At 50.9% G+C, this 25,737-nt stretch overlaps 1 protein-coding gene across 2 annotated transcripts in view; it reads left to right on the top strand.

The window, feature by feature from the left end:
- The first annotated feature begins 525 nt into the window (after positions 1–525).
- Positions 526–25,737, top strand: part of LOC148837226 (dedicator of cytokinesis protein 2-like) — a 282,886-nt gene continuing 257,674 nt past the window's right edge. The window contains exons 1-8 of one of the 2 annotated variants that reach the window (XM_088911625.1): positions 526–889; positions 9,048–9,131; positions 9,905–9,945; positions 10,873–10,928; positions 12,909–13,005; positions 13,648–13,796; positions 14,074–14,197; positions 14,270–14,421. In XM_088911625.1, coding sequence (XP_088767751.1) covers positions 847–889; positions 9,048–9,131; positions 9,905–9,945; positions 10,873–10,928; positions 12,909–13,005; positions 13,648–13,796; positions 14,074–14,197; positions 14,270–14,421 — 746 coding nt within the window. In that variant the 5' untranslated portion in view covers positions 526–846. Of the gene's footprint in view, positions 890–9,047; positions 9,132–9,904; positions 9,946–10,872; positions 10,929–12,908; positions 13,006–13,647; positions 13,797–14,073; positions 14,422–25,737 lie in introns of both variants that reach the window. The other variant, XM_088911624.1, reaches the window with a different exon arrangement.

The following is a 25,737-nucleotide window of genomic DNA, read 5'->3' as shown; positions in this document are numbered from 1 at the left end:
CCCCCTGCTCGTCCCCTTCCTGCCCCCTGCCACCTGCTCGTCCCCTGCCTGCCCCCTACCTGCCCCCTGTCTGCTCCCTGCTCCCTGCCCCCTGCATACTCCCTGCCTGTCCCCTGCCCGTCCCCTGCCCGTCCCCTGCCTGCCCCCTGCCTGCCCCCTGCCCCCTGCTTGCCCCCTATCTGCCCCCTGCACCCTACCTGCCTCCTGCCTGCTCCCTACCTGCCCTCTGCTTTCCCCCTGCCCCCATCCTGCCCCCTGCCCCCTATCTGCCTGTCCCCTACCTGCCCATTTCACGTCTCCTACCTGCCCCCTGCCTGCTCCCTACCTGCCCCCTACGTGCCCCCTGCTTCCTACCTGCCCCCTGCCCGCCCCCCGAGGGAGAGGAGGGGTCTAGACTCTCTGCAGCTTTAACAGACGCAGTGTGTGCTGCCGATCTCTGCAGCCTCTCTCTCTCAGCGCGTCTGTGTGTCAGTGGTTTTCAGGAACCAAGCCCAGGTCACACACGCCACACACACTGGTTTCCTCATCGACACTGAGGCTGCGCCTGAGCACGAGGCGAACACAGGCAGGCCGGCAGCAACAGAGCCACCGGAGAGACAGCCTGGAGCTCAGGAGTGCAGGGGAGTGACCGAGAGAGTGAGGCAGCACTGGAGTTCAGGAGTGCAGGAGTGACAGAGAGAGTGAGACAGCACTGAAGCTCAGGAGTGCAGGAGTGGAGAAAGTGAGACAGCACTGAAGCTCAGGAGTGGAGAAAGTGAGAGAGCACTGGAGCTCAGGAGGGCAGGAGTGGAGAAAGTGAGAAGCACTGGAGCTCAGGAGTGCTAGGGAGTAACAGTAGCAGCAGAGATGGCTCCCTGGACCCTCACTACCAAGGAGAAATATGGAGTGGGTAAGTGGCCAGCTTCCCTGCAACTCGCCCTCCTCTCTCTCTTTCACTTCACTGTGGCTGAAAGGTGTTGTGTTAAAGGAACAGATACAATTGATTTTTAAAGAAGTAAAACTGATGGGTAAGTCACATGTTGCGAAGCTTTCTGCACTGGCCAGACAGACACACAGAGTACAGAGGTCTGGCAGGACTGTTAGAGTTAGCGCTGCTCCCCCTGTCCACAGGGCTGCAGGGGCAGTTAGAGCTGCTCCCCTGTCCACAGGGCTGCAGGGGCAGTTAGAGCTGCTCCCCTGTCCACAGGGCTGCAGGGGCAGTTAGCGCTGCTCCCCTGTCCACAGGGCTGCAGGGGCAGTTAGAGCTGGTCCCCTGTCCACAGGGCTGCAGGGGCAGTTAGCGCTGCTCCCCTGTCCACAGGGGTGCAGGGGCAGTTAGCGCTGCTCCCCCTGTCTACAGGGCTGCAGGGGCAGTTAGCGCTGCTCCCCCTGTCCACAGGGCTGCCGGGGTCTGCAGGGGCAGTTAGAGCTTCTCCCCCTGTCCACAGGGCTGCCGGGGTCTGTGGGGGCAGTTAGAGCTTCTCCCCCTGTGCACAGGGCTGGTGGGGTCTGTAGGGGCAGTTAGAGCTTCTCCCCCTGTGCACAGAGCTGGTGGGGTCTGCAGGGGCAGTTAGAGCTTCTCCCCCTGTGCACAGAGCTGGTGGGGTCTGCAGGGGCAGTTAGAGCTTCTCCCCCTGTGCACAGGGCTGGCGGGGCTGCAGGGGCACCTGGGCTGGGTGGCCCTTCTCTGCCCCAGCGAGCAGCTGCTGCTCCAGCCTGAGCCACACAGCCCTGCTCCAATCCCTGTCAGAAAGCTGCTGAGTGCGGCAGGCAGGACTGCACAGATGCTCCTGGACAGGAGCTATCTGAGGCGCAGTGAGACTGACAGTAACCCAGCAGCACTCAGCTGGGTAAGGGCAGAGGGGTCTGGACGGGTGGACTGGGGGCAAGGTTTCAAGCTGACAAAATGTCCAAAGACCCTGCTTGCTCTGCCACATCAAGGGACTTCCTCTGTGGTTTAGGGGTGTTTCTGCAGACATCTAGGTGTTAGGCTTCTGAAGGTCTCTTTCTTACAGCTCTCTGTGTGGGAGGAGAGCTGGACAGTGTGTTCAGTCCAGTGTCTCTAGCTGGCTGTGTGGGAGAAGAGCTGGACAGTGTGTTCAGTCCAGTGTCTCTAGCTGGCTGTGTAGGAGGAGAGCTGGGGAGTGTGTTCAGTCCAGTGTCTCGTCTTTTCCCTACTGTCATCATTTATTTACTCTACACTATTTCAAACAGATCTTCGAAAGAGACATTTATAGTGTATTTTTATCCTTCTCTCTAGTAATAGCATATTGCACATATTTCCTGTCTGTCAGTCTCGCTCCCTCAGAGGAGAGGAGAGCTGCTGTCTCAGTGTCCTGCTCTCCACCCAGCTGATCACAGGAGGATCACAAAGTCACAAACAGGAGGCCATCTGACCCATCCTGCTCACTTAGTGGCAAGAAGGTCCAAGTCCAAGAATTCCATCCTCTTGGTTCCATGGAGTTACAGCCCACTATCTGGCTGTGGGGCGGGTTCGAGGTCCCGCAATCCCTGATCTCGATATCAGTTTCTAGTTTCTTTTACATATTAAGTTAAGGCAACAATTGTTAGAACTGATCTAGAGGAAATTAGAAAGTGTGGAGCAGTCACTCAGCATGGATTGAGAACAGTCTGATCTTGCCTAACTAATGTGTCAGAATTATTTGCACAAGTAAGAACAGCAATGGATATATTCAGAACATGCAGCACGCACCCGTGTTTTTAGATTTCAGGAGGCTCTTGATAAAGCTCCACAAAAAAGATTAATTACAAAATGACAATCTATTGGTATTGGGTGAAATGTGTGTTTGCATTGAGGACTGTGGGACAGATAAGGGGTGAACTGGGGTCAAGCTGGGGTGATGTAGTGAGTGGAGTACCATAAGGCACTGCGCTAGGACCACTGCTCATCCTAATTGATATCACCAGACTGGATCCTTGTAGAAGTAAAAAACCAGTCACGTTCGTGGATGATAACAAATCAGCAGCAGATTTTCAGCCGAATGAAATTCCAAATGATTTAGATAACATTTAAGAGGGGCAAACACTTGGCAGAGGGTGTCTGATCAAGACAAGAGCAGGTTTTTTATGCAAGTAGAAAAAAATCTATATGTGCAAAACTGAAAACAATAAGGTAGAAGAGGCTGTTTATGATAGTAGATGGGGGTATGGAATACAGCAGGAGCAAAGGGGTACTGTACACAACAGAACCAGTAGAGTAAAGGCCCTTCTGCAGAAGAAGGTTTTGGGTCTGGATTTGACAGAGCTCAGGGAAGGTGACTCTCTGATATCCTTGGGGAGAGAGTTCCAGAGCTTGGGGGCATCACAGGAGAAGGCCCTGTCACCCACACAATGTAGACGGGCTTGGGGGACAGTAAGGAGAGCCAAATTAGAAGAGCGAAGGTTGCGAGGTGGGGAGTAGGACGATAATAGTTCAGACAGGTACTGAGGTGCCAAGCCATGCAGAGCCTTATAGGTGAGCATGAGGATTTTGAAGTCGACGCGAAACCTGACAGGAAGCCAGTGCAAGGACTCCAGGACAGGAGTAATGTGATCACTTGCACTAGACCTGGTCAGGATTCTGGCTGCCGAATTTTGGACAGACTGGAGTTTGCTCAGTGTGGATTTAGAAACACCAGCTAGAAGAGCATTACAGTAGTCGAATTGGGAGAGGACAAATATGTTGATCAGCTTTTCAGCCACAGTTAGAGATAACATAGGATATAGTCTGGCGATATTTCTGAGGTGAAAGAATAATGTTTTGACAATATGTTGCACATGTGGGTTGAATGTGAAGCTTGAATAAAATATCACCTTTCAATTTAGACTGAAGCTCAAGTGCAGTACCATCCACAGATAGAGTTACAGAATTGGCTTTACAGAGTTGATGGGAGGTGCCAATAAGCATGACTTCAGTCTTGTCACAGTTAAGATGAAGGACATTTTGAGTCATCCATGTTTTGATGTCAGAGATGCAGTTAGAATAGAGACAGCCACATCAGTGTCTGGTTTGGTATGGAGGTAGATTTGAGTATCATCAGCGTAGAAATGAAAGCTGAGGCCATGTGATCTTAAAAGCTGACCAAGTGGAAACGTAAATGCTGAAGAGCAAGGGGCCCAGTATTGAGCCCTGAGGAACACCAGACTTAACAAGACCAATTTCAGACCTATGCCCATTAAGAGAGACAAAGTGACAGCGATCATTGAGGTAAGACCTGAACCATTTGAGAGCAGTGTCAGAAACTGCAAACACAGTCTCAAGACGAGAAACTAAGATATCATGGTCAACAGTGTCGAAAGCAGAATCAGAAGCTATCAGGAGATCATTAGTGACTTTGACCAGGGAAGTTTCTGTGCTGAAGTTGTCAGAAGCCAGATTGGAGGGGTTCGAAAAGGTTGTTTTTAATGAGGTGGTTATTTGTGTGTTTATGTGGTTATTTATGTTCTAAAATTTTCACAAGAAAGGATGAGTTGATATTGGGGTGAAAATTATTTAGATTGTCTAGCTTAGTTTTTTGGGGGGGACAGGAGTAATGGCAGCAGTTTTAAAGGCAATCGAAATAAAGAATATAGTTAAATGCTTAGGTTTAAAATAAAGTTTTGGATTAAAATAAAGACATTTTGTATTAAATTCATGTAACACACCACTAAGGCCTCATTTAGAATATTGTAAACCATTTCCCAAGTGGACACCATGTGGAAATGTATTTGAAACCAAGAACATTACATGCTTCTTTAACTAAAGTGTTGTGCGAGTGTGGAGCACGCTACCCAGCCATGTTTGTAATGCTGAAAACCAGGCTTTCTTCGGGAAAGGGCTGGATGATATCCGTGGATCAATTCCGATTGATCCCAGTGCTCCCAGTCCTTGTGCCCGGAGTCGCCTGGCGAGCAGGCAGCAGGCCTCAGCCCAGATGGTGCTCTGAGATCAGAGATCGGAGTTTTAACAGCAGCAGTCAGCCTTGCGGATGTGTAGAGAAGACATGGCGGTACTGAGGATCAGCTGTCACTGAGTCAGTTAGATCTGACTGGTGATTGTGATGGACTGGAACCTACAGGATAGGAGAGACAGAAGGATAGGAATGTCTCTTGGTGGTTTAGTATTTCGTATTAAAAACAGAATCTCATCCGGACATTTCTTGAAGGAAATTGTCAGGTTCAATTACAAGTCTGGGCAGTTTGTTCCGGACTCCCGCAGCCCTTTGAGTAAAGACGCGCCTCCAGGTCTCTGTTTTTCATACCCTTTCATGTAGTTTCCGCTCGTGCTCTCTGGTTCACGTTTCACTGCTCATTCTGAAGGAAAGTGCTGGGCTGTGTTGGAAGGTCTTTGAAGATTTTGAACACCTGTAGTCTCTCTGTTCAAGTCTAAAGAGGTTCTGTCCTACAGCACTCGATATTGGCTGCTCCCAGTTGCTGTGATCCGTGTGAATTAAAAGCTGCTAATTCGACTGAAGGGCTCTTCTCTTGGGCTGGGGATTGCAGACCTATGTACATTATGTCATAACACCGATCTGTGCAATCTGCAAGACTGCATCACAGAGCAGGTCTCTAGCCGGCCCTTTCTCTCAGGAAGCGATGGGTGTGGCTGAGGTCCATGTCCGACCCCTCTGCCCCTGCCCCTCAGGGTCCCAGGATACTGCAGCGCTGCCTGCGCTTCCTAGACTGTGATCCCCTGGAGCAGCGTGAGCCGCTCCTCTCGTGTGTCGAGCTCTGGCCATGTTAAAACACGTCCTGCCCTGGGCTGCTGAGGTCAGGAGAAGACCTGCCTGTTTTCACTGCCTGTTTCGCTGTGACTCGCGCTCTTACCAGCGTTCCGTTTTATTTCTCCTGTTCTCTCCGGGAAATGTGCAAGGCGAAATGCAGAGGTATGGGGTCGGGTGATGCTGTATGTATCTGCTGCCTGCTCACAGACACTCTGCGGACCTGCTGGCCTGCGGGTGGTCACAGGACCTGCCACGGGGCACGAAAGGAGAGATGCAGTCCAGGCGTGTTGGGCTGCGCTGATGTCATGTCTGAGCTGCTTGGGCACAACGTCACAGTCCCGTCCCGCTGGCCAGGTCCCAGCACTGCGCACAGCCCAGCTCAGTGCTCCTGTCACACCACTTGTTTCCTCAAAGAAAAAAAACACAATTGCGTTTTGGTTTTCCTATGGTTTTAATGACTACAATTGGAAAATATCCTTTCGCCACATCAAATACTTCCTTGATGCCCATGAGCTTTAGAAGTGTGGTGTATGAATACACAGGTACTTCCATTTCTGGAACTTCGACCAATCAGAGACCAGCATTTATCCTGTCTTGCCACTGCGTGGTGATGTCGTGAGCCCTGAGAGCTGCTGTTGAATACAGCTCCTCTCCATGGCGGCTGCCACGCCAATCCCTGGTACCGGCTGCACGACTGGTGTGGGTTCTCATCAGGGCCCTTATTGCCAGTGGGAGTGCTGGCAGTGCGGGCTGGGGTACAGCAGACACGCTGGACATTGTCAGATGCTGCACGAAGAGAAGACACAAAGCAGTGACATTTACCTTCACCACTGTCCCTCTGCTTGACCACAGCCCGATCTGTGGCCTGTGAGCCACACCACAGTACAGTACACTTCTCACGCACACACGCAGACACACGGACAGGAGCACTGATACTGCACACAAACAGACAGGAGCACTGACTGCACACACACAGACAGACAGGAACACTGACACTGCACACACACAGACAGGAGCATTGACACTGCACACACACACGGACAGGAGCAGTGACACTGCACAAACACAGACACACAGACACAGACAGGAGCACTGACACTGCACACACACGCATGCACGCACGCACGCACGCACACACACACGGGAGCACTGACACTGCACACAAACAGACAGGAGCACTGACTGCACACACACACACACACAGACAGTAGCACTGACACTGCACACACAGACAGGAGCATTAACACTGCACACATACAGACAGGAGCATCGACACTACTCACACACACAGACAGGAGCACTGACAGTGCGCACACACACACACACAGACAGGAGCACTGACACTGCACACACACAGACAGGAGCACTGACTGCACACACACACAGACACAGAGCATCGACACTACCCACACACACAGACAGGAGCACTGACAGTGCACACACACACAGACAGGAGCATCGACACTACACACACACACAGACAGGAGCACTGACAGTGCACACACACCAACACACACACACACACACACACACACAGACAGGAGCAATGACACTGTACAAACACACAGACAGGAGCATTAACACTGCACACACACACACAGACAGGAGCACTGACACTGCACAAACACATACAGACAGGAGCACTGACACTGCACACACACACACACACAGAAGCATTGACACTGCACACACACAGACAGGACCTGCACATGCATGCACACACACACACACAGACACACAGACACCAGCTTTAGACAGCACAAACATAGACACACAGGCATGAGCACTAATGCTGCATACAACATCACAAGCACAGACACAAACCAGAAAACGCACACAGATACCCAGAGGCTGAACACCGCTGACACCAAACACACATGCTTAGACACATGCACTCCACACGCCACAGCCCTGTGCGAAAGGCAGTGCTGTGTCTGTGGCTGCTGTCAGCACTGTGCCTCCTGGCTCTCAGACTGGTCTGGAGTGGCATGGAAACAAACACTGAAAGATTATGCAACAGAGCTCAGAGCTCTACCCCGATTCTGATCAACACAGAGAAAAACAGAAGTTCTGGCAGAGCTGTGTCACTGAGAGTGATAAGGGGGGGAGGAGGAAGTCGGTGTTAGTTTGATCATGTTAGATATTTTACTAGCTTTTTCATTTCGTTTCCAAACTGCTTGTGCCTGCCTGTTGGATCGCTCACTGGCGGTGCAGCCAGCAGCCCAGCCCTGCTGCACACAGGGTCTCTGGGATGGATGACTCTGGTTGTGGTTGTGGTGCCCTGGTTACCAACGGCTCTTCCGCCACATGAAAGGCTGATGGTCAGGAAGTCCACTGGCAGAGGAAGTGAGTGTTGCTCCACGCTGAGCTGCGTGCTGGAGACGTCACTCTGCCTCTCTGCTCTCCTCCAGGGGGCTGGGATGTCTTCTGACAAGCCCTGCCACTTTAAAATGAGCCCTTCACAAGACTGTGAAACAACACCCAGCAGGAAAGGGAGAAAGTTCACAGGACACTGGACATTGATGACAGTTACTGTGACTCTGGACACTGGACACCACGGACAGATATCGTGACTCTGGACAGTGGACACCGAGGACAGCTACTGTGACTCTGGACAGTAGACACTAAAGACAGTTACTGTCTCTCTGGACACTAGACACTGAAGACAGTTACTGTGACTCTGGACACTGGACACTGAGGATAGTTACTGTCAGTCTGGACACTATACACTGAGGACAGTTACTGTGACTCTGGACAGTGGACACTGAAGGCAGTTACTGTGACTCTGGACAGTGGACACTGAAGACTGTTACCGTCTCTATGGACACTATACACTGAAGACAGTTACTGTCTCTCTGGACACTGGACACTGAGGACAGTTACTGTGACTCTGGACATTGCACACTGAGGACAGTTACTGTCTCTCTGGACACTGGACACCGAGGACAATCACTGTCTCTCTGGACACTGCACACTGAGGACAGTTACTGTGACTCTGGACACTGCACATTGAGTACAGGGGTTCCTGGGGGGTCGAGGACAGGGGGGGCTCCTGGGGATCCTGAGGGGTCAAGGACGGGGGAGGTGGCTCCTGGTGCTCCTGGGGGGGTCGGGGACAGGGGTGGCTCCTGGGGGGTCGAGGACAGGGAGGGCTCCTGGGGGGTCACTGGGGGTTGGGGATGGGGTAGGTTCTTGGGGTTCCTGGAGCTCCTGGGGGGGTCGGGGATAGGGGGGGCTCCTGGGGCTCCAGGGGGGGAGTGACTCAGACAAGTCTAAGCTATGGGGGCAGCACAGTTCTGGTCAGTTCCTCTTGTCTGCACAAGTAAACAGCTCTGTCCTGCTCTCCCTGTGCGCTGTTCTCCACAGCCATCTGGAACTTCCCCGGGAAGGAGCAGCACTGTCTCCCCCTACAGGTGGGAGACACCGTGTACATCCTGGAGCTCTGTGAAGGTAGGCAGTGCACACTGGTGCTGGAGAGTCAGCAGGACCCGCAGCAGCCCAGGCTGTCAGGCTGTGGAGGAAGTGGGTCTTTCAGAAGCCTCCAGCCCCGCAGTGCAGATCAGCTTTCACTCCTGCTGCTATGAAGCTTGAGGTCACGACACTCGCTCAAAGCCAAAATCAGAAAAATAATTAGATAGTTACCATGAATGAAAAATAGATTGCATGAAAGTCATATTAGCAGAAGTATTTAAAACCCTTTGCTGTAGCAGTTGTAGTAATTGAGGTGAGCAAAATTAGCTTAACGAGCCACACAATTAGCTTGGTGGCCTCTGTGTGCAGTAACAGTTGTGTGCATGATTTCAGAATAAATGCAAAACAGCTCAGGTAGAAAGCTGAGGAAACACACTGATGAGGAGAAGGATGTGAAAACAGTTCCCTGAACATGTGAAGGTGATCATTAAGAGGTCTGAGCAGCTGGACAAGGAGCTACTACAGCTCACTGACCTCTGCGCTAGTGAGGAAGACAGGAAGGAGAGGATGTCACAGAGAAGTTCCAGCAGGGAGCTGTGTCAGCATGGATAGACTGCAAAGGACAGTAAAGGTTTATTCTAGCTGAAAAGAAAAGAGACACAACGTTTCGGCTGTGGAGCCTTCTTCAGGAGTTTGACACCTTCAGGTGTCGTGTCTCCTTTCTTTTCAAACTTTGTCTTGTTCCGATGTCACAGAGAGCTCTGCTCTGTCTCTTGATGTGTCATCGCTCTTTCTCTCTGTCTCTCCCTCAGGATGGTACAGAGGCTACACTCTGAAGAATAGGGCCGTCTGGGTAAGACTCCTGAACTCCTCTCGTGTGTGGGAGTGGGTGGGTGTTTGTGTGTTGTGTGATGTGTGTGACATGAGTCCATACACACAGACTCAGTCCTTCCTTAGTCCCATTGTGAACAGCTTTAGTCACCCTGTAGAAACAGAAAAGTTTTTATTCAATCCTCCACATGTCAGACACCAGGGTTCATTCAGAGCAGGAAAGATGAGGAAGCAGTGAGTGGAAGTTGCTTCTAAACGATGTTTTGTAGTTCCTCACCAGGCTTGTGGAGTCTCTGCAGCAGTGACGAGTGATACGATGCCTTTTCCCTTGGCTGGCTCATGGACCCTGCTCTGAGCCCGATCTCGCTGGTTAGAACAGTGAGACCAGAGCAAACACCAGCCACTCTGGCCAGGGAACCCCACGCAGGGTTGCCAAATCCTGGAGAGGTTCAGTTACCTCTGAAACAGTAGTATAAACATGGTAGAAAGAGTTCAAGTGACTCCTGTTGTTAGTCTCTGATCCCCAAACCCCGAACCCCGAACCCTGTGAGGACAGTCTGTCAGAGAAGGAAACCAGGAACTTCATCACCAAAAACAGGCTTTTTATTTAAGCCATACTCTAACTCAAACTTCACTCAGACACACAACTGAAATCACCACACTGCACACAGGACACACAATCAACAACACCACACTGCACACAGGACTCACAATCAACAACATCACACTGCACACAGGACACACAATCAACAACACCACACTGCACACAGGACACACAATCAACAGCACCACACTGCACACAGGACACACAATCCCAGCATCTCTCTGGTCTTGGCCAGAGCACTACAGCTGCCGCTGGGTCAGCTCCGCTGCCTGGGAGAGACCAGGGCCGACTGCACGAGATCCTTCTGTTCAGCGCTGACACTCATCTCCTCCCTCTCATTCCCAGGGGATTTTCCCAGCTTCCTTCATCCAGCTGAAGAACGCGCGGGTGGAGATGAAGGGGTAGGTAGTCAGTGGCTTTGGTAACGGGGACCCAGCTCTGGGTGGGTGAAGTCAGAGACCGCTGGCGACCAACAGACTCCCACCTCTTGGCTATCTGCTGTATGGAGGGGAGCCCAGTCCCCGTGTCCCGTCTGTCCTGAAGGGGGCGCCGTGGAGCTGGAGCCCAGTCCCTGTGTCCCGTCTGTCCTGAAGGGGGCGCCGTGGAGCTGGAGCCCAGTCCCCGTGTCCCGTCTGTCCTGAAGGGGGCGCCGTGGAGCTGGAGCCCAGTCCCCGTGTCCTGTCTGTCCTGAAGGGGGGCGCCATGGAGCTGGAGTCCAGTCCCCGTGTCCCGTCTGTCCTGAAGGGGGGCGCCGTGGAGCTGGAGTCCAGTCCCCGTGTCCCGTCTGTCCTAAAGGAACAGGTGCACTGGAGACCTGTGAAGTCAGCAGTAATCACTGGAACACAGAGGAGAGAAATAACAGAGGCATCTGAAAATATCTTGTGCGCCTCAGCTCAATAATCAACAGGCGGAGGGCTTCATGCATTTCTGATATATCTTCTGAGACAGAAATAGGGGTGTGCAATAAACCCGTGGGTCTGCAAACCACAGTTCAAGCGTCTGAAAGTCTCAGGCGCATGTGCAGGTCTAAAACTACAGCGTCTAAATTTACACTGTGTGCTGCGCAGCAGGGCTGGTGCGTCTGATAGCGGAGGAAGACGATGGGCACAGATACCCGGAGCTCACTGGGACCTGGAGTCGCAGGGCTGGCAGGTTCATGTCCGCCTGCAGGCTCTGACAGGGAGCGTCTTGTGTGGGGGGCGGTGGGCTCTTCCACGTGCTCACCATGTCCGCTGCTGGAGCCTGGCCTGGGCCAGCCCCCCTGAGGAGGCACAGGGCCTGCTGTCCCCCGTCTGCTTGACACTCGCCCTCACCTCAGTGATGGGTCTGGGAGGAGCCCCCAGGTGCCCATGCCTACATGACAGAACCATTCAGACCAGATCTAGAAGCTGCTACAAACTGATATCATGGCGATTCGTGCTAGCAAGCAGGCTGGGGATTACACAGTTGTTACAGGACTGTGTAAATTGCTCAGGAAAGACAAGAGGAGGAGGAGTGACATTGAATGAAAGTTCACGCAGGCCTGCCCTGAGTCCCAGTGACATTGGCTTGATGTGCTCAGGGCCTGACCAGAGACCAGTCCTTCAGGCCAGTGGGGTCAGACCCATAAACACTGGCTTCACCTGCCCTCTGGTGGACACAGTTCATAATGCTCTTATTTACACAGTTTATTTGCTCAACCATAATGTTAATAAGTGTCTAGTTTCCTCCAGAGTGAAGGAGCAGGTCTGGGAGACACTGGGCCAGCTAGTAGAAATCTTCACAGTGGATGAATGGATCTATGAGAAATCCTAGTGATATTAAACCTGCAAAGACAGCTCACATGCCAATAGAGCAAAACACACTCGGCTGTCCATTTCACACAAGATGATATAAAATGATAAAATATTTGTTTATGGGACGTTCAGCGCAGGAGGGGGAAGATGATCCAATCAGGCGGCAGCTTGAATCCTGACCAGGTCTAGTGCAAGTGATCACATTACTCCTGTCCTGGAGTCCTTGCACTGGCTTCCTGTCAAGTTTTGCGTCCACTTTAAAATCCTCATGCTCACCTACAAGGCTCTGCTTGGCTTGGCACCTCAGTACCTGTCTGAGCTGCTATCATCCTGCTCCCCATCTCGCAACCTTCGCTCTTCTAATTCTGCTCTCCTTGTCTGTCCCCAAGCCCGTCTGCACTCTAGGAGTGATGGAGCTTCTCCTGCTGCACCCCAAAGCTCTGGAACTCTCGCCTCAAGATCACAGACCCCCTCTCTCTGCAGTAACAGGAGACCATCATCCCCAGTGAGCTCCCCTGCTCACAGACCCCTCTCTCTGCAGTAACAGGAGACCATCATCCCCAGTGAGCTCCACTGCTCACAGGCCCCGTCTCTCTCTCTCCACAGGAATAGGGAGACCATCATTCCCAGTGAGCTCCCTCTGGCCCAGGAGATCACCTGCACGCTGAGAGAGTGGGCAGCCAACTGGAAACAGAGCTACCTGGTCAGTCTGGATGCCTGCTGTGTGTCTGACCTGCTGTCTGTGTGCTGTGATACTCAGCTGTATTTTCAAGGGACACAGAGGGTGGGCAGACTTATTTTTTAATATAGTCCTCCTGCACATCCTCACAGGGCACCATGTCTGTGGATGAAACATTAAACTGAAACTGAAACAGAAGGGTGGTCAGTACAGATCCCCGGGCACTGCCTGTAAAAGTAGGGGTGTCCAGACTGCTGGTCAGTACAGATCTCAGGACACAGCCTGTAAAAGTAGGGGTGTCCAGACTGCTGGTCTGTACAGATCTTCTCACTGTGCTGAAGACCAGACTCCACACACTGGGAGACAGAGTCTTGTCACTGTGCTGAAGACCAGACTCCACACACTGGGAGACAGAGTCTTGTCACTGTGCTGAAGACCAGACTCCACACACTGGGAGACAGAGTCTTCTCACTGTGCTGAAGACCAGACTCCAGGCAGTGACAGATCCTCTCGTTCATCTTATATCGGAGACTCCACAGTAGCCATTGCAGACACCAATAAACTGTAGTTTAGCTTCACTTACAGTTTTGCTTTGAGTTTCCTTGAAACCAGTCCTGAGTGAAGCTGTTGGAAGCTGGTGGAAGGGCTCGTGTGCTCCCCCTGCAGGACGGCCGGGGCCAGCTGTTCCACCGGGTGAGCGCGATGATGTGTGAGCTGATGGAGAGGCGGAGCCAGCTGCAGTCAGGGACGCTGTCCAAGGACAAGCTGCTGGAGCTGCAGCAGCAGGTCACCTCCCAGATTGACCAGGGCAACCGGTACGTTCACCCAGACTGACCACTCACCCGGCAGACTGACCACTCTCCTCTCTGACTGACTATTTACTTGTCAGACTGACCACTTCAACCACTCAGATGTTAGAATGACCACTCATCCATCTGAGCTGTGCCTCTGACCCGTGACTCTCTCTCTGACCCTTCTGACCCCTCTGACCTGTGACCTTTTCTCTGACCCCTCTGACCCCTCTGACCTGTGACCCTTTCTCTGGCCCCTCTGACCTGTGACCCTTTCTCTGAGCTGTGCCTCTGTTTGCAGGCTGTTGAAGTTGGACCTGGTGGTCCGCGGGCCGGAGGGCATGGTTCTGAACCCAGATAGCACCGGCGTGGTCAGCCTGTACAGAGTTCACCGGGACACCAGCCTCCGCACTGAGCAGCATCGTGTGAGTGTGAGAGCTGACTGCCGGTCAGCGCGAGGGCCGGCCCGTCCGCCTGACCCCCCTCCCTCTCCGCAGGTCCAGTCGGAGGGAGGGGCGCAGAAGGTCCCGCAGCTCTCGTCCCCCATGCGCAGCCTCTTCCTGTCCGTGAGGAACTTCGTGTGCCGGGTGGGCGAGGAGACGGAGCTCTACATGTCTCTGCACGACCCCGCGGAGCAGAGAGCCATCAGGTGAGACCCAGGCCAGCCCGCTGTGTCCCTGTAACAAACCCTAAAGCACCTCTCTGAAGGCGTGGTTGCACCAGGTTCCTGGACCAAGACGTTAGTAAAACTCAAACCAGCCAGGCAGACCTAATGGTTGTGACATCTGCTGGTTGGAGGAAGATGTGGACCTCATACTGTTGCCACTAGAGAGCAGCCTTAGTCCAGGTGTTTGAGATGCCTCCATACCGGGTGGCTCTGTGTTGTTCAGAGGAGGCAGAGATCAAGCCAACAGTCTTTCATGGTTCAAATCATGTTAGCTGCACAGTGACAGTAAAGGAAGGATTGCAGACAAGAGGAGGCCAATAAGGCCTCAGGCACAGGGCTGGGAAGACTGTTACAGACACCCACAACTCATTGTGTAAAGAAACATTTCCTATTTTTCTATCTTAAGAAATTATATTTTACCTATCAGGTACAGCCTGTATCCTTGTTTCAGTACACATAGATAACACTATCTATATCCCCAAGGATTTTAAATACTTGAAGCAAATCTGACCATTTCCTTTGTTGCTGAGTAAGGAAATGTAGCTGTATATGACAATCCCCTGAGACCAATAACCATTCCTGTTGCTCTTCTTCAAACTCTTACTAAGTTTGTATGTTCTCTCTGTGTTTGTGTGGGTTTCCTCTGGGTGCGATTGGATTAATGTTGGATTAATTGGCCTCTGGGTGTGTGAGTGTGTGAGTGTGCCTGAGTGTGCCTGAGTGTGTGAGTGTGTGTGAGTGTGTGTGAGTGTGCCTGAGTGTGTGAGTGTGTGAGTGTGTGTGAATGTGTCTGAGTGTGTGTGTGAGTGTGTGAGTGCGCCTGAGTGTGTGAGTGTGTGTGAGTGTGTGAGTGTGTGAGTGTGCCTGAGTGTGTGAGTGTCTGAGTGTGTGAGTGTGTCTGAGTGTGTGAGTGTGCCTGAGTGTGCCTGAGTGTGTGAGTGTGTGAGTGTGAGTGTGCCTGAGTGTGTGAGTGAGTGTGTGTGAGTGTGTGTGAGTGTGTCTGAGTGTGTGAGTGTGTGAGTGTGTCAGTGTGTGAGTGTGTGAGTGTGTGAGTGTGTCTGAGTGTGTGAGTGTGTGAGTGTGTGTGTGTGAGTGTGCCTGAGTGTGCCTGAGTGTGTGAGTGTGTGAGTGTGTGTGTGTGAGTGTGTCTGAGTGTGTGAGTGTGTCTGAGTGCCTGAGTGCGTGAGTGTGTGAGTGTGTGAGTGAGTGTGTGTGAGTGTGTGTGAGTGTGCCTGAGTGTGTGAGTGAGTGTGTGTGAGTGTGTGTGAGTGTGTGAGTGTGTCATTGTGTGAGTGTGCCTGAGTGTGTGAGTGTGTGAGTGTGCCTGAGTGTGTGAGTGTGTGTGTGTATGTGTGAGTGTGCCTGAGTGTGTGAGTGTGTGAGTGTGCCTGAGTGCCTGAGTGCGTGAGTGTGTGAGTGTGCCTGAGTGTGTGAGTGTGTGTGAGTGTGTGTGACTGTGTGTGAGTGTGTCTGAGTGTGTGAGTGTGTCAGTGTGTCAGTGTGTCAGTGTGTGAGTGTGCCTGAGTGTGTGATTGTGTGAGTGTGTCTGAGTGTGTGAGTGTGTGAGTGTGTGAGTGTCTGAGTGTGTGAGTGTGTGAGTGTGTGAATGTGTGAGTGTGTGAGTGTGTGACTGTGTCTGAGTGCCTGAGTGCCTGAGTGCGTGAGTGCCTGAGTGTGTGAGTGTGCCTGAGTGTGTGAGTGTGTGAGTGTGTGAGTGTGTGTGTGTGAGTGTGTGAGTGTGTGAGTGTGTCTGAGTGTCTGAGTGCCTGAGTGCGTTAGTGTGTGAGTGTGCCTGAGTGTGTGAGTGTGTGAGTGTGCCTGAGTGTGTGAGTGTGTGAGTGTGTGAGTGTGTCTGAGTGCGTGAGTGCGTGAGTGTGCCTGAGTGTGTGAGTGTGTGAGTGTGTGTGTGTGTGTGTGTGTGAGTGTGCCTGAGTGTGCCTGAGTGTGTGAGTGTGTGAGTGTGTGTGTGTGCACGCGCGCTTGCTTGCTGGGATGGGCTCCAGCCCCCCCCATGACCCTGTACTGGATGGAATGGTTAGAAAATGGATGGACGGATAATCTGGATGTTAAAAATGTATGAATCAAATCTTGTGTGTTGAAAGAAATCCCATACTATCTGAACAATTCCTGAGATGGAGGAAAACTCCATTGCATTTATACTGTACATGAATACAGTGGCCTTAAGTTCTTGCAGTTTGTTCCTTATGCTTGTAGCCCTGAGGTATGAGCACTTTTGAATGGAAGTGTTGCTTGTTTGAGGTCTGTACTCGGTGTTGCCCTGAGCTTTCCTGATCCACCAGAATTGCCCTGTTGTGAACTCCTTGCCCACAGCTCCCCAGCTGAAATACTCCTGAACTACTCCACACAAACTCCCCCAGTACAGCTGCGCCCCTTGGTTCAAGCGCCCCGTGTCCTGCCTGTACAGTCCCACTGTTCCAGAACGAACCCCAGTGCCCCAAAATCTAAACCTCCCTTCTCTGCACCAGTCCTTCAGCCTCATGTTCAATCTCTGTACCTCCTGCTTTTCCGAATTGCTGCAGTGTGGCGTAGGGGCCAGTAGGGGGAGCTGCTGCCTTTTGTGCTGCGGCAGTGCTCCTGAATAGTGTGCAGGACCTGACTTTGTCGTGTAGAATAATGACCTGGAGCTCCTGTTGGGAATCACTGCAGAGCGACTTGAAGCCAAAGGCAATCTGCTCGCTGCTCATCTCCAGAAGCCCGTATGATTATGCAGTTTGACCTCCTTGGTGTCAGGAACAGATCCTCCTCAGACGAGTGTGGAGACACCTTATGCCTTCAAAACCTTGAAGATTCAACACTCACATCCAAAAGCACGGGCCAATTTCCAGCTCCTGGACGACCTGGTAGACTGTCCAATCCCTCCAGCACCCGAGAGCAGCTGGGCTCCAGGTGTGAGGGGAGCCGGAGAGCTGACTGGGCTGCAGAGGCCACAGTCCTGCCACTGCAGCCCGGGTGTGAAGCTGAATCAAGGACCTTCTCTCTCGCAATACCTGCATTCAGAATCTGGTCCTCACACAACCGAATGAGAACTGGCCATTTGCTACAGTGTACATGTTTGGTTGTTTGGGAGCTGTTATGGTTTCCACAAGACTACACCATCAGTCTGGGTGGTGTGCATCCTCTGCCCCACACCCCCCGGGTCCTGGGTTAGATTCAGGCTCTGTGGGCCTGTCCGTGGTGAGTCTGCCTGTTCTTCCTGTGCTGGTGTGGGTGTTGCCTCCCAGAGGTATGCAGGTGAGGCCTGATGGCTTCTCTTGGGATTTACCCCCCTGAGTAAGGTGGCTGGGCTCATGGGGGAGTGGTGTTGGCCCAGCCCCCTGTTTGCAGACCACTCGTCTGCACCACCCCACTTCTTCACCGCTGACTGGGCCGCGAGTCCGGCCCATAACTAGGCCTGTTCTGAGGTTAGTTAAGACAGTCGGATCCGGGGAGGTTTGGGAAGAGGGAAGAGGTCTGATCAGAGCCACAGCCTGACTCTCCACAGGTCAGATGGGCCCCTGAGCTGAGCCGCTGCTCCGGCCGACTCCGCGGATAGGTGCCCTGTCTCCCACAGCGGGGCTGCTCTCGCCCAGGACGCTGAGGGCACAGGGCGGGTGTCACGTCAGCGAGGGTGCGCTGGGGCACCAGGCAGGATGTAAGACGCCTACTTGTCCAGCAGGGGGCGCCGGCTCTGAGCTGCCGGGGGGGAGTCCTTGGTTTCAGAGTGTGCACCAGGGACCGCTGGGATACTTCAGTGATTTTTCAGCCCGGTGGCTGAGCCCAAGCAAAGCAAAGTGATATAATGCACAGTGAAACTGTGCTAAGTCATGCAGAAAGGAAATCAATTTTTAATAGATTGTTATAGCACTCATCTATTTTTAATATAGAGCTCCAAGATACATATATTGTGAAGCTGAGCTGTATAAGTAAGTGAAATGTATGCTTTGTGTAATTCAGAAATACATTAATATAGTGCCAGGCACTTTAGTACTGTTAAACTACTCCAGCCTTGACAGCAACAGGAAAGACCTGGGGAAGGTCTGCAGGGTCAGGGTCAGGGGACCAGTGGAGCGCGCGGAGCCACAGCGAGTTTCCCTGGTGCTGGGGGGGCTGGGCACGAGAGCCCGGGCCGGGTCCTTCCAGCAGGAAACCAGGAGAGTGCTCCTGGAGTCCAGGCAGGGATCTGCGGGGTCTGTTCACCTGGAGCGGCAGGAGTGAGGCTCTGGTGTGCAGGAAGTCTGTGGTCTCCAGCCCTGAGTCTCAGGAGCACTTTCAGAAGGGACTGGGCAAGCTGGAGTCCGCAGGCATCTTGCAGAGACCCAGCTGGCTGTGATCAGAATCCCAGTCCTGCCCTTGGCTCCTCTCTTCCTGAATAGTCAGGGACAGTGCAGACCCCCCACAAGGGACAGCAGTGCACACAGGCCAGGACTCATGGAGAAGCGTGGATGGGGATGTTTTTAAAGAGTAGCCTCAAAAACAGCCATGGGATGAAATTAGTGTTATTTTAGTTTAATTCTGTTTGAATAGCAGCAGGACGGCACGATGGTGCAGAGGTCAGCCTTCCAGCCTCGCAGCGCTGGGGCCCTGGGTTCAATTTCTGAGTTGCTGTCTGTGTGGAGTTTGTATGTTCTCAGTATGTATGTGTGGGTTTCCTCTGGGCGCTCCGGTTTCCTCCCAGAGTCCAAAGATATACCAGAAGGTTAAGTGGCCTTTGTGAAAACTGGCCCTGGTGTGAGTTTGTGAGTCTGTGTGAGTATCTGCGCTGTGATGGACTGGTGTCCTGTCCAGGGTGTATCCTGCCTCGTGCTGCGATAGACTCCAGCTCCCTGAGCCCCTGAACTACTGAAAGCGGTTAGAAAGTGGATGGATGTTTAGTAATAAGAGCTGATAGTGCTCCTGGTGTGAATTCGGATATTAAGGTCAGACAACAGTGAGAAAGGCCTTGGTGGGCTCCTCATCACAGTCTTGTGCTTGTGCTCAGTGCTGTGTTTAATGCTTAAGAGTGATGTACAAACAGCAAGAGCAGTGAATAGCTAATTGATTGCAGGATCTCTTGCAGCCATTTCTTAAAGGGAACCACAGCTTCAACAATGTAGCTAGACAGCACTTTGTGTAAATAATTGCCTCCCGTTCTTGGTTTTAAATACATTTCCATGTTGTTTCCTCTTGTATCCACAGATTTGTGTTTCACTGTTTATTCTGAAACTATGTACTCAGTGCTGCGTTATTAGTGCAAGGTGTTCAATATTTCTGCAAAGGAACAAGTAAAGGTTTATTCCCTGCTGAAAAGAGAAGAAAAGAAACACGTTTCGGCCGTGAAGTCAACCACCCGAAGAAGACTCCACAGCTGAAACTTTGTGTTTCTTTTCTTCTCTTGATGGGGTCATTGCTATGTGTGTACTGTGTTGTGCTCTGTGCTGTGTGTTCAGTGTGTTGTGCTCTGTGTTGTGTGGTCTTTGTGATGTGGTCTGTGATTGTGTTCAGTGTGTTGTGCTCTGTGTTGTGTGTTGTTTGTGATGGGGGCTGTGATTGTGTCTGGTGTGTTGTGCTCTGTGTTGTGTGTTCTTTGTGATGGGGTCAGTGCTGTGTGTTTAGTGTTGTGCTCTGTGTTGTGTGGTCTTTGTGATGGGGTCAGTGATTGTGTTCAGTGTGTTGTGCTCTGTGTTGTGTGTTGTTTGTGATGGGGGCTGTGATTGTGTCTGGTTTGTTGTGCTCTGTGTTGTGTGTTCTTTGTGATGGGGTCAGAGCTGTGTTTTTAGTGTTGTGCTCTGTGTTGTGTGGTCTTTGTGATGGGGTCAGTGATTGTGTTCAGTGTGTTGTGCTCTGTGTTGTGTGTTGTTTGTGATGGGGGCTGTGATTGTGTCTGGTGTGTTGTGCTCTGTGTTGTGTGTTCTTTGTGATGGGGTCAGTGCTGTGTGTTTAGTGTTGTGCTCTGTGTTGTGTGGTCTTTGTGATGGGGTCAGTGATTGTGTTCAGTGTGTTGTGCTCTGTGTTGTGTGTTGTTTGTGATGGGGGCTGTGATTGTGTCTGGTGTGTTGTGCTCTGTGCTGTGTGTTCTTTGTGATGGGGTCAGTGCTCGTGTTCAGAGTGGTGTGCTCTGTCCTTTGTGTTCAATCTGATGGGGTCAGTGCTGTGTGTTCAGTGTGTTGTGCTCTGTGTTGTGTGTTGTTTGTGATGGGGTCAGTGCTCGTGTTCAGAGTGGTGCGCTCTGTCCTTTGTGTTCAATCTGATGGGGTCAGTGCTGTGTGTTCAGTGTTCTCTGTGCTGAGTGCTCTTGATACTGGCACTGTTTTAAGAGTTGTCATTAGGTGTGTGAGGATATTTATTGCCTGTGCTGTGAGCTCTTTAAATATTAAATAATGACTTCAGCGTAAAGGGAATGTAATATGATATTTAATTAAGAGTCCTGCTTTATGAACATGCATTATGAATTATGGTGAGCGACACACGCATAGCACTTTGGCGAAATTGGCCCTGATATTCTATTGCATAATGGGATTGTTATTAGCACAGTGGCCTTGAAACATGTAGACAAGATTAGTCTTCCAAGTGTCTGCATCGTATTCTAGGAAACTATCTACATACATCAGTGAAGGATGAGTGGATACTTAGTTCTTCAATTGAGCTGTTTTATTTTTCTGAGTGTTGGTCCTCTGTGCAATAGCTGATTAGTTCCTGAATGGTGGGCAGCTAGACGATGAAATCTGACACCCTAAGTCCGGCAGTCACAAAGGACAGAAGTGTCACGACCGCCAGCCTGCCCAGACCAGCCCACAGGAGAGCTGACCAGTGCCAGCAGCGGGGCGATGATTACAAGCGCTGCCCCACGTGTTAGCTCAGCAGGCTGCAGTATTTCAGCCATTCAAACCCGCTTCTGGCTGCTCAGTATTGAGTCTACTCTTAGAGAGCTCTACCTGGCGTTAGTTCTGAACCTCGCATGCTTCTGGATACTGAACTCCCCTTTTGCCTCTTGACCTTGGACCTCGCCTTTCGATTCGGATTGTTTGCCTCTATTAGTACTTCCTGGATTTCAAACCACCTTTCTCCTTTTCGACCACGATCTCGCCTGACGTTCCGGATTGTTCGCCTGCCTCGACACCTACCTACTCCTGCGTCTGCACAGGATCCACATATCTCTTCATTGGGGATTCCTTACAAGAGGCACCCCAAGTCCGACAGTCACAAAGGACAGAGACACCCCAAGTCCAGCAGTCACAAAGGACAGGGGCACCCCAAATTCGACAGTCACAAAGGACAGAGGCACCCCAAGTCCGGCAGTCACAGAGGACAAAGACACCCCAAGTCTGGCAGTCACAGAGGACAGAGACTCAGACCAGATTCAACTCTGGGATGAGTGTTTTTTAAACGTGTAGTGAAGCATCTCTCTCTGGATTTGTTCAACAGTTTTTTGGGGCTTTTCCTGTGAAACACATTTCGACACAGACCAGGGTGTTTGATATCCTCAGCTGGGGAGTGGAGAGGGGCTCAGTGTGAGCAGCAGCCTGGGGAGACAGGCTGATCAGGCTGTCAGGAGATGGTTAAGATATCTGTCTTGATCAGCACACACAGGCCCGGGTGATTCTGCTGCTGTGAATGATTTCAGACGGTTAGTCACCTCCTCCTGTCCTGGATTGCGTGCTACAGTCATCAGGCAGCAGCTCAAGGTCACACTCAGACTACAGGGAGTGGGGGGTGCTCATGTGGCTCAGGTGGCATGAGGCTGGGTGCTGATCTGGGTATGCCAGCTCCTGCAGTGTTACAACAACGCTGTGCTTATACCAGGTAGAAGGCAGGAGGGCTCTTTGATCACTGTCTGTAAAACACTGATGCAGAACATATTGGATTTTCCTTAGAGCCATACTGAATGACACGACTGAAAATTTGAGATTCCAGGTCATTCAGAGGTTTAATAGGTACTATCAGCTGAGGTGTGTTGTTTAATTTACAGCTAAGAGCAGTCCACAGTTTGTGGATACTGCAGTATGTATTTGCAGCAGCCTTAACGTCTTGTACCACAATCTTGTTACAAACCCCATCAGCCAGTTGTGCTCTGGGGTTTGAGCATGTTGTGGTAGCTTGTCTGCTTCTCTGGCTGCAACAAGCTCCTCTTCTCTCCACTGGAGCTTTGTGATTGTCATCTTCAAGCATGTGAAATCAGGCAGTTCTGTCATGTAACTGCAGATTTGGGGTGTGTGTATGTGCATGTGGTCCAGCACACAGAACAGTGCTTCTCTTCATGAGATCTACACAATTCAATTCAATTCAAGGTGCTTTATTAGCATGACCGATGGGTACAATCAGTGTTGCCAAAGCAAATGAAAGTAATGATATTTACATGAAACAAAACAAAAATAGAAGTAAAATAAAATCTACAGACATATTACAGACATTTACAACAAAGACATTTTATAAAATATTGACATATTCTGTAGGCGGCTCTCACTCTTACTCTCTCTCTCTGTGGGTGTTGTCCATGAGATCTACACTCTCTCTCACTCTTACTCTCTCTCTCTGTGGGTGTTGTCCATGAGATCTACACTCTCTCTCACTCTTACTCTCTCTGTGGGTGTTGTCCATGAGATCTACACTCTCTCTCACTCTTACACTCTCTCTGTGGGTGTTGTCCATGAGATCTACACTCTCTCTCACTCTTACACTCTCTCTGTGGGTGATTTCTATGAGATCTACACTCTCTCTCACTCTTACTCTCTCTGTTGGTGATTTCTATGAGATCTACACTCTCTCTCACTCTTACACTCTCTGTGGGTGTTGTCCATGAGATCTACACTCTCTCTCAGTCTTACACTCTCTGTGGGTGATGTCCATGAGATCTACACTCTCTCTCACTCTTACTCTCTCTGTGGGTGATTTCTATGAGATCTACACTCTCTCTCACTCTTACTCTCTCTGTGGGTGATGTCCATGAGATCTACACTCTCTCTCACTCTTACTCTCTCTGTGGGTGATTTCTATGAGATCTACACTCTCTCTCACTCTTACACTCTCTCTGTGGGTGTTGTCCATGAGATCTACACTCTCTCTCACTCTTACTCTCTCTGTGGGTGTTGTCCATGAGATCTACACTCTCTCTCACTCTTACACTCTCTCTGTGGGTGTTGTCCATGAGATCTACACTCTCTCTCACTCTTACTCTCTCTCTGTGGGTGTTGTCCATGAGATCTACACTCTCTCTCACTCTTACTCTCTCTCTGTGGGTGTTGTCCATGAGATCTACACTCTCTCTCACTCTTACACTCTCTCTGTGGGTGATTTCTATGAGATCTACACTCTCTCTCACTCTTACTCTCTCTGTTGGTGATTTCTATGAGATCTACACTCTCTCTCACTCTTACACTCTCTGTGGGTGTTGTCCATGAGATCTACACTCTCTCTCAGTCTTACACTCTCTGTGGGTGATGTCCATGAGATCTACACTCTCTCTCACTCTTACTCTCTCTGTTGGTGATTTCTATGAGATCTACACTCTATCTCACTCTTACTCTCTCTGTTAGTGATTTCTATGAGATCTACACTCTCTCTCACTCTTACACTCTCTGTGGGTGATGTCCATGAGATCTACACTCTCTCTCACTCTTACTCTCTCTGTTGGTGATTTCTATGAGATCTACACTCTCTCTCACTCTTACTCTCTCTGTGGGTGATGTCCATGAGATCTACATTCTCTCTCACTCTTACACTCTCTGTGGGTGTTGTCCATGAGATCTACACTCTCTCTCACTCTTACACTCTCTCTGTGGGTGTTGTCCATGAGATCTACACTCTCTCTCACTCTTACACTCAATTCAATTCAAGGTGCTTTATTAGCATGACCGATGGGTACAATCAGTGTTGCCAAAGCAAATGAAAGTAATGATATTTACATGAAACAAAACAAAAATAGAAGTAAAATAAAATCTACAGACATATTACAGACATTTACAACAAAGACATATTATAAAATATTGACATATTCTGTAGGCGGCTGGAGCATTATGGGGAGACAGACTCACTGTTCCTCAGGCTGTGACAGGAGATCACATACTGGGCTGCCAGTTCAACTGAGTTCCCTCCTCCCTCTCCCAGTAGGATTGGGACCCGTTGTGATTCTGGCAGGTGTGGGAACTCTGGGATTAGATTTCTGAATTTCGGGAAGAATGTTTCTCTAATCCCAGAGTATCTGTCACAGTGCAGTAGGAAGTGCACCTCTGTCTCTATTTCTCCCCGCTGGCAGTGGGAGCACAGCCTGTCCTCTCTGGGCAGCCAGGTCTGCCTGTGTCGCCCAGTTTCTATGGCCAGGTTGTGGTCACTGAGCCTGTACTTCGTCAGGGTCTGTTTCTGTTTGTTATTTTTTATTTTGGTCAAATATTCAGCTAGTGTGTATTGTCTGTTTAAGGTTCTGTAACATTCCAGTTTATGTTGTGTTTGTGTGTGTGTGTCCCAGTGTGTGAGATATTGCTGTTTGATCTGTGCTGTGATGTGGTTGAGTCTGGGTTGTGGTGCTCTAGCAGTGCTGTCCTGAGGCTGGTTAGTGTCGGTGTGGCTCAGGTCGGTGAGCCTCAGGACCAGCTGGCTCAGGGGGCTCTGTTTTGGGCTCAGCTCTTGCCTCAGCAGGGCTTTGTGGTGGTAGGAATTTTGGTCACTGTTTTTTAGGTGTAGCCAATACTTTAATATTCTTTTCTGTATGTTTATCAATAGTGGGTACTGGCCAAATTCGGCCCTGCACCCGTTGTTAGGAGTTTTTCTCTGCACACGGAGGATGTTTCTACAGATCTCCATGTGCAGAGTTTCTATGGGGTGTTTGTCCCATTGGGTGTAATCCTGGTCTGTGAGGGGACCCCACACTTCACTGCCGTATAGGGCAATGGGTTGGATTACACTTTCAAATATTTGGAGCCAGATTCTTGTTGGTGGGTTGATGTTGAAGAGCCTCCTTCTTATTGCGTAGAAAGCCCTGAGTGCCTTCTCCCTCAGTGCCTTCACTGCCAGGTCAAAACTCCCAGAAGAGCTGATGGTGAGACCAAGATATGTGTAGCTGGATGTGTGCTCCAATGTGTTGTTGTTCAGTGTGAATTTGTACCTGTTTCCCTGAGGTCTGGCTTTCTTCTGGAAAACCATAACTCTGGTCTTGTCCAGATTGACTGTCAGTGCCCAGGTCTGACAGTATTGCTCCAGCAGTGCGGGGTTCTGCTGCAGCCCCTGTTCTGTGGGTGACAGCAGGACCAGGTCATCTGCATAGAGCAGGAACTTGATTTCTGTGTCGTGTAGTGTGAGACCAGGAGCTGCAGACTGCTCCAACATTCC

The sequence above is a fragment of the Atractosteus spatula genome, chromosome 3 (assembly GCF_055471065.1).
Source record: "Atractosteus spatula isolate fAtrSpa1 chromosome 3, fAtrSpa1.hap1, whole genome shotgun sequence".
Taxonomy (NCBI): domain Eukaryota; kingdom Metazoa; phylum Chordata; class Actinopteri; order Semionotiformes; family Lepisosteidae; genus Atractosteus; species Atractosteus spatula.
This window is presented reverse-complemented; position numbering and strand designations above follow the sequence as displayed.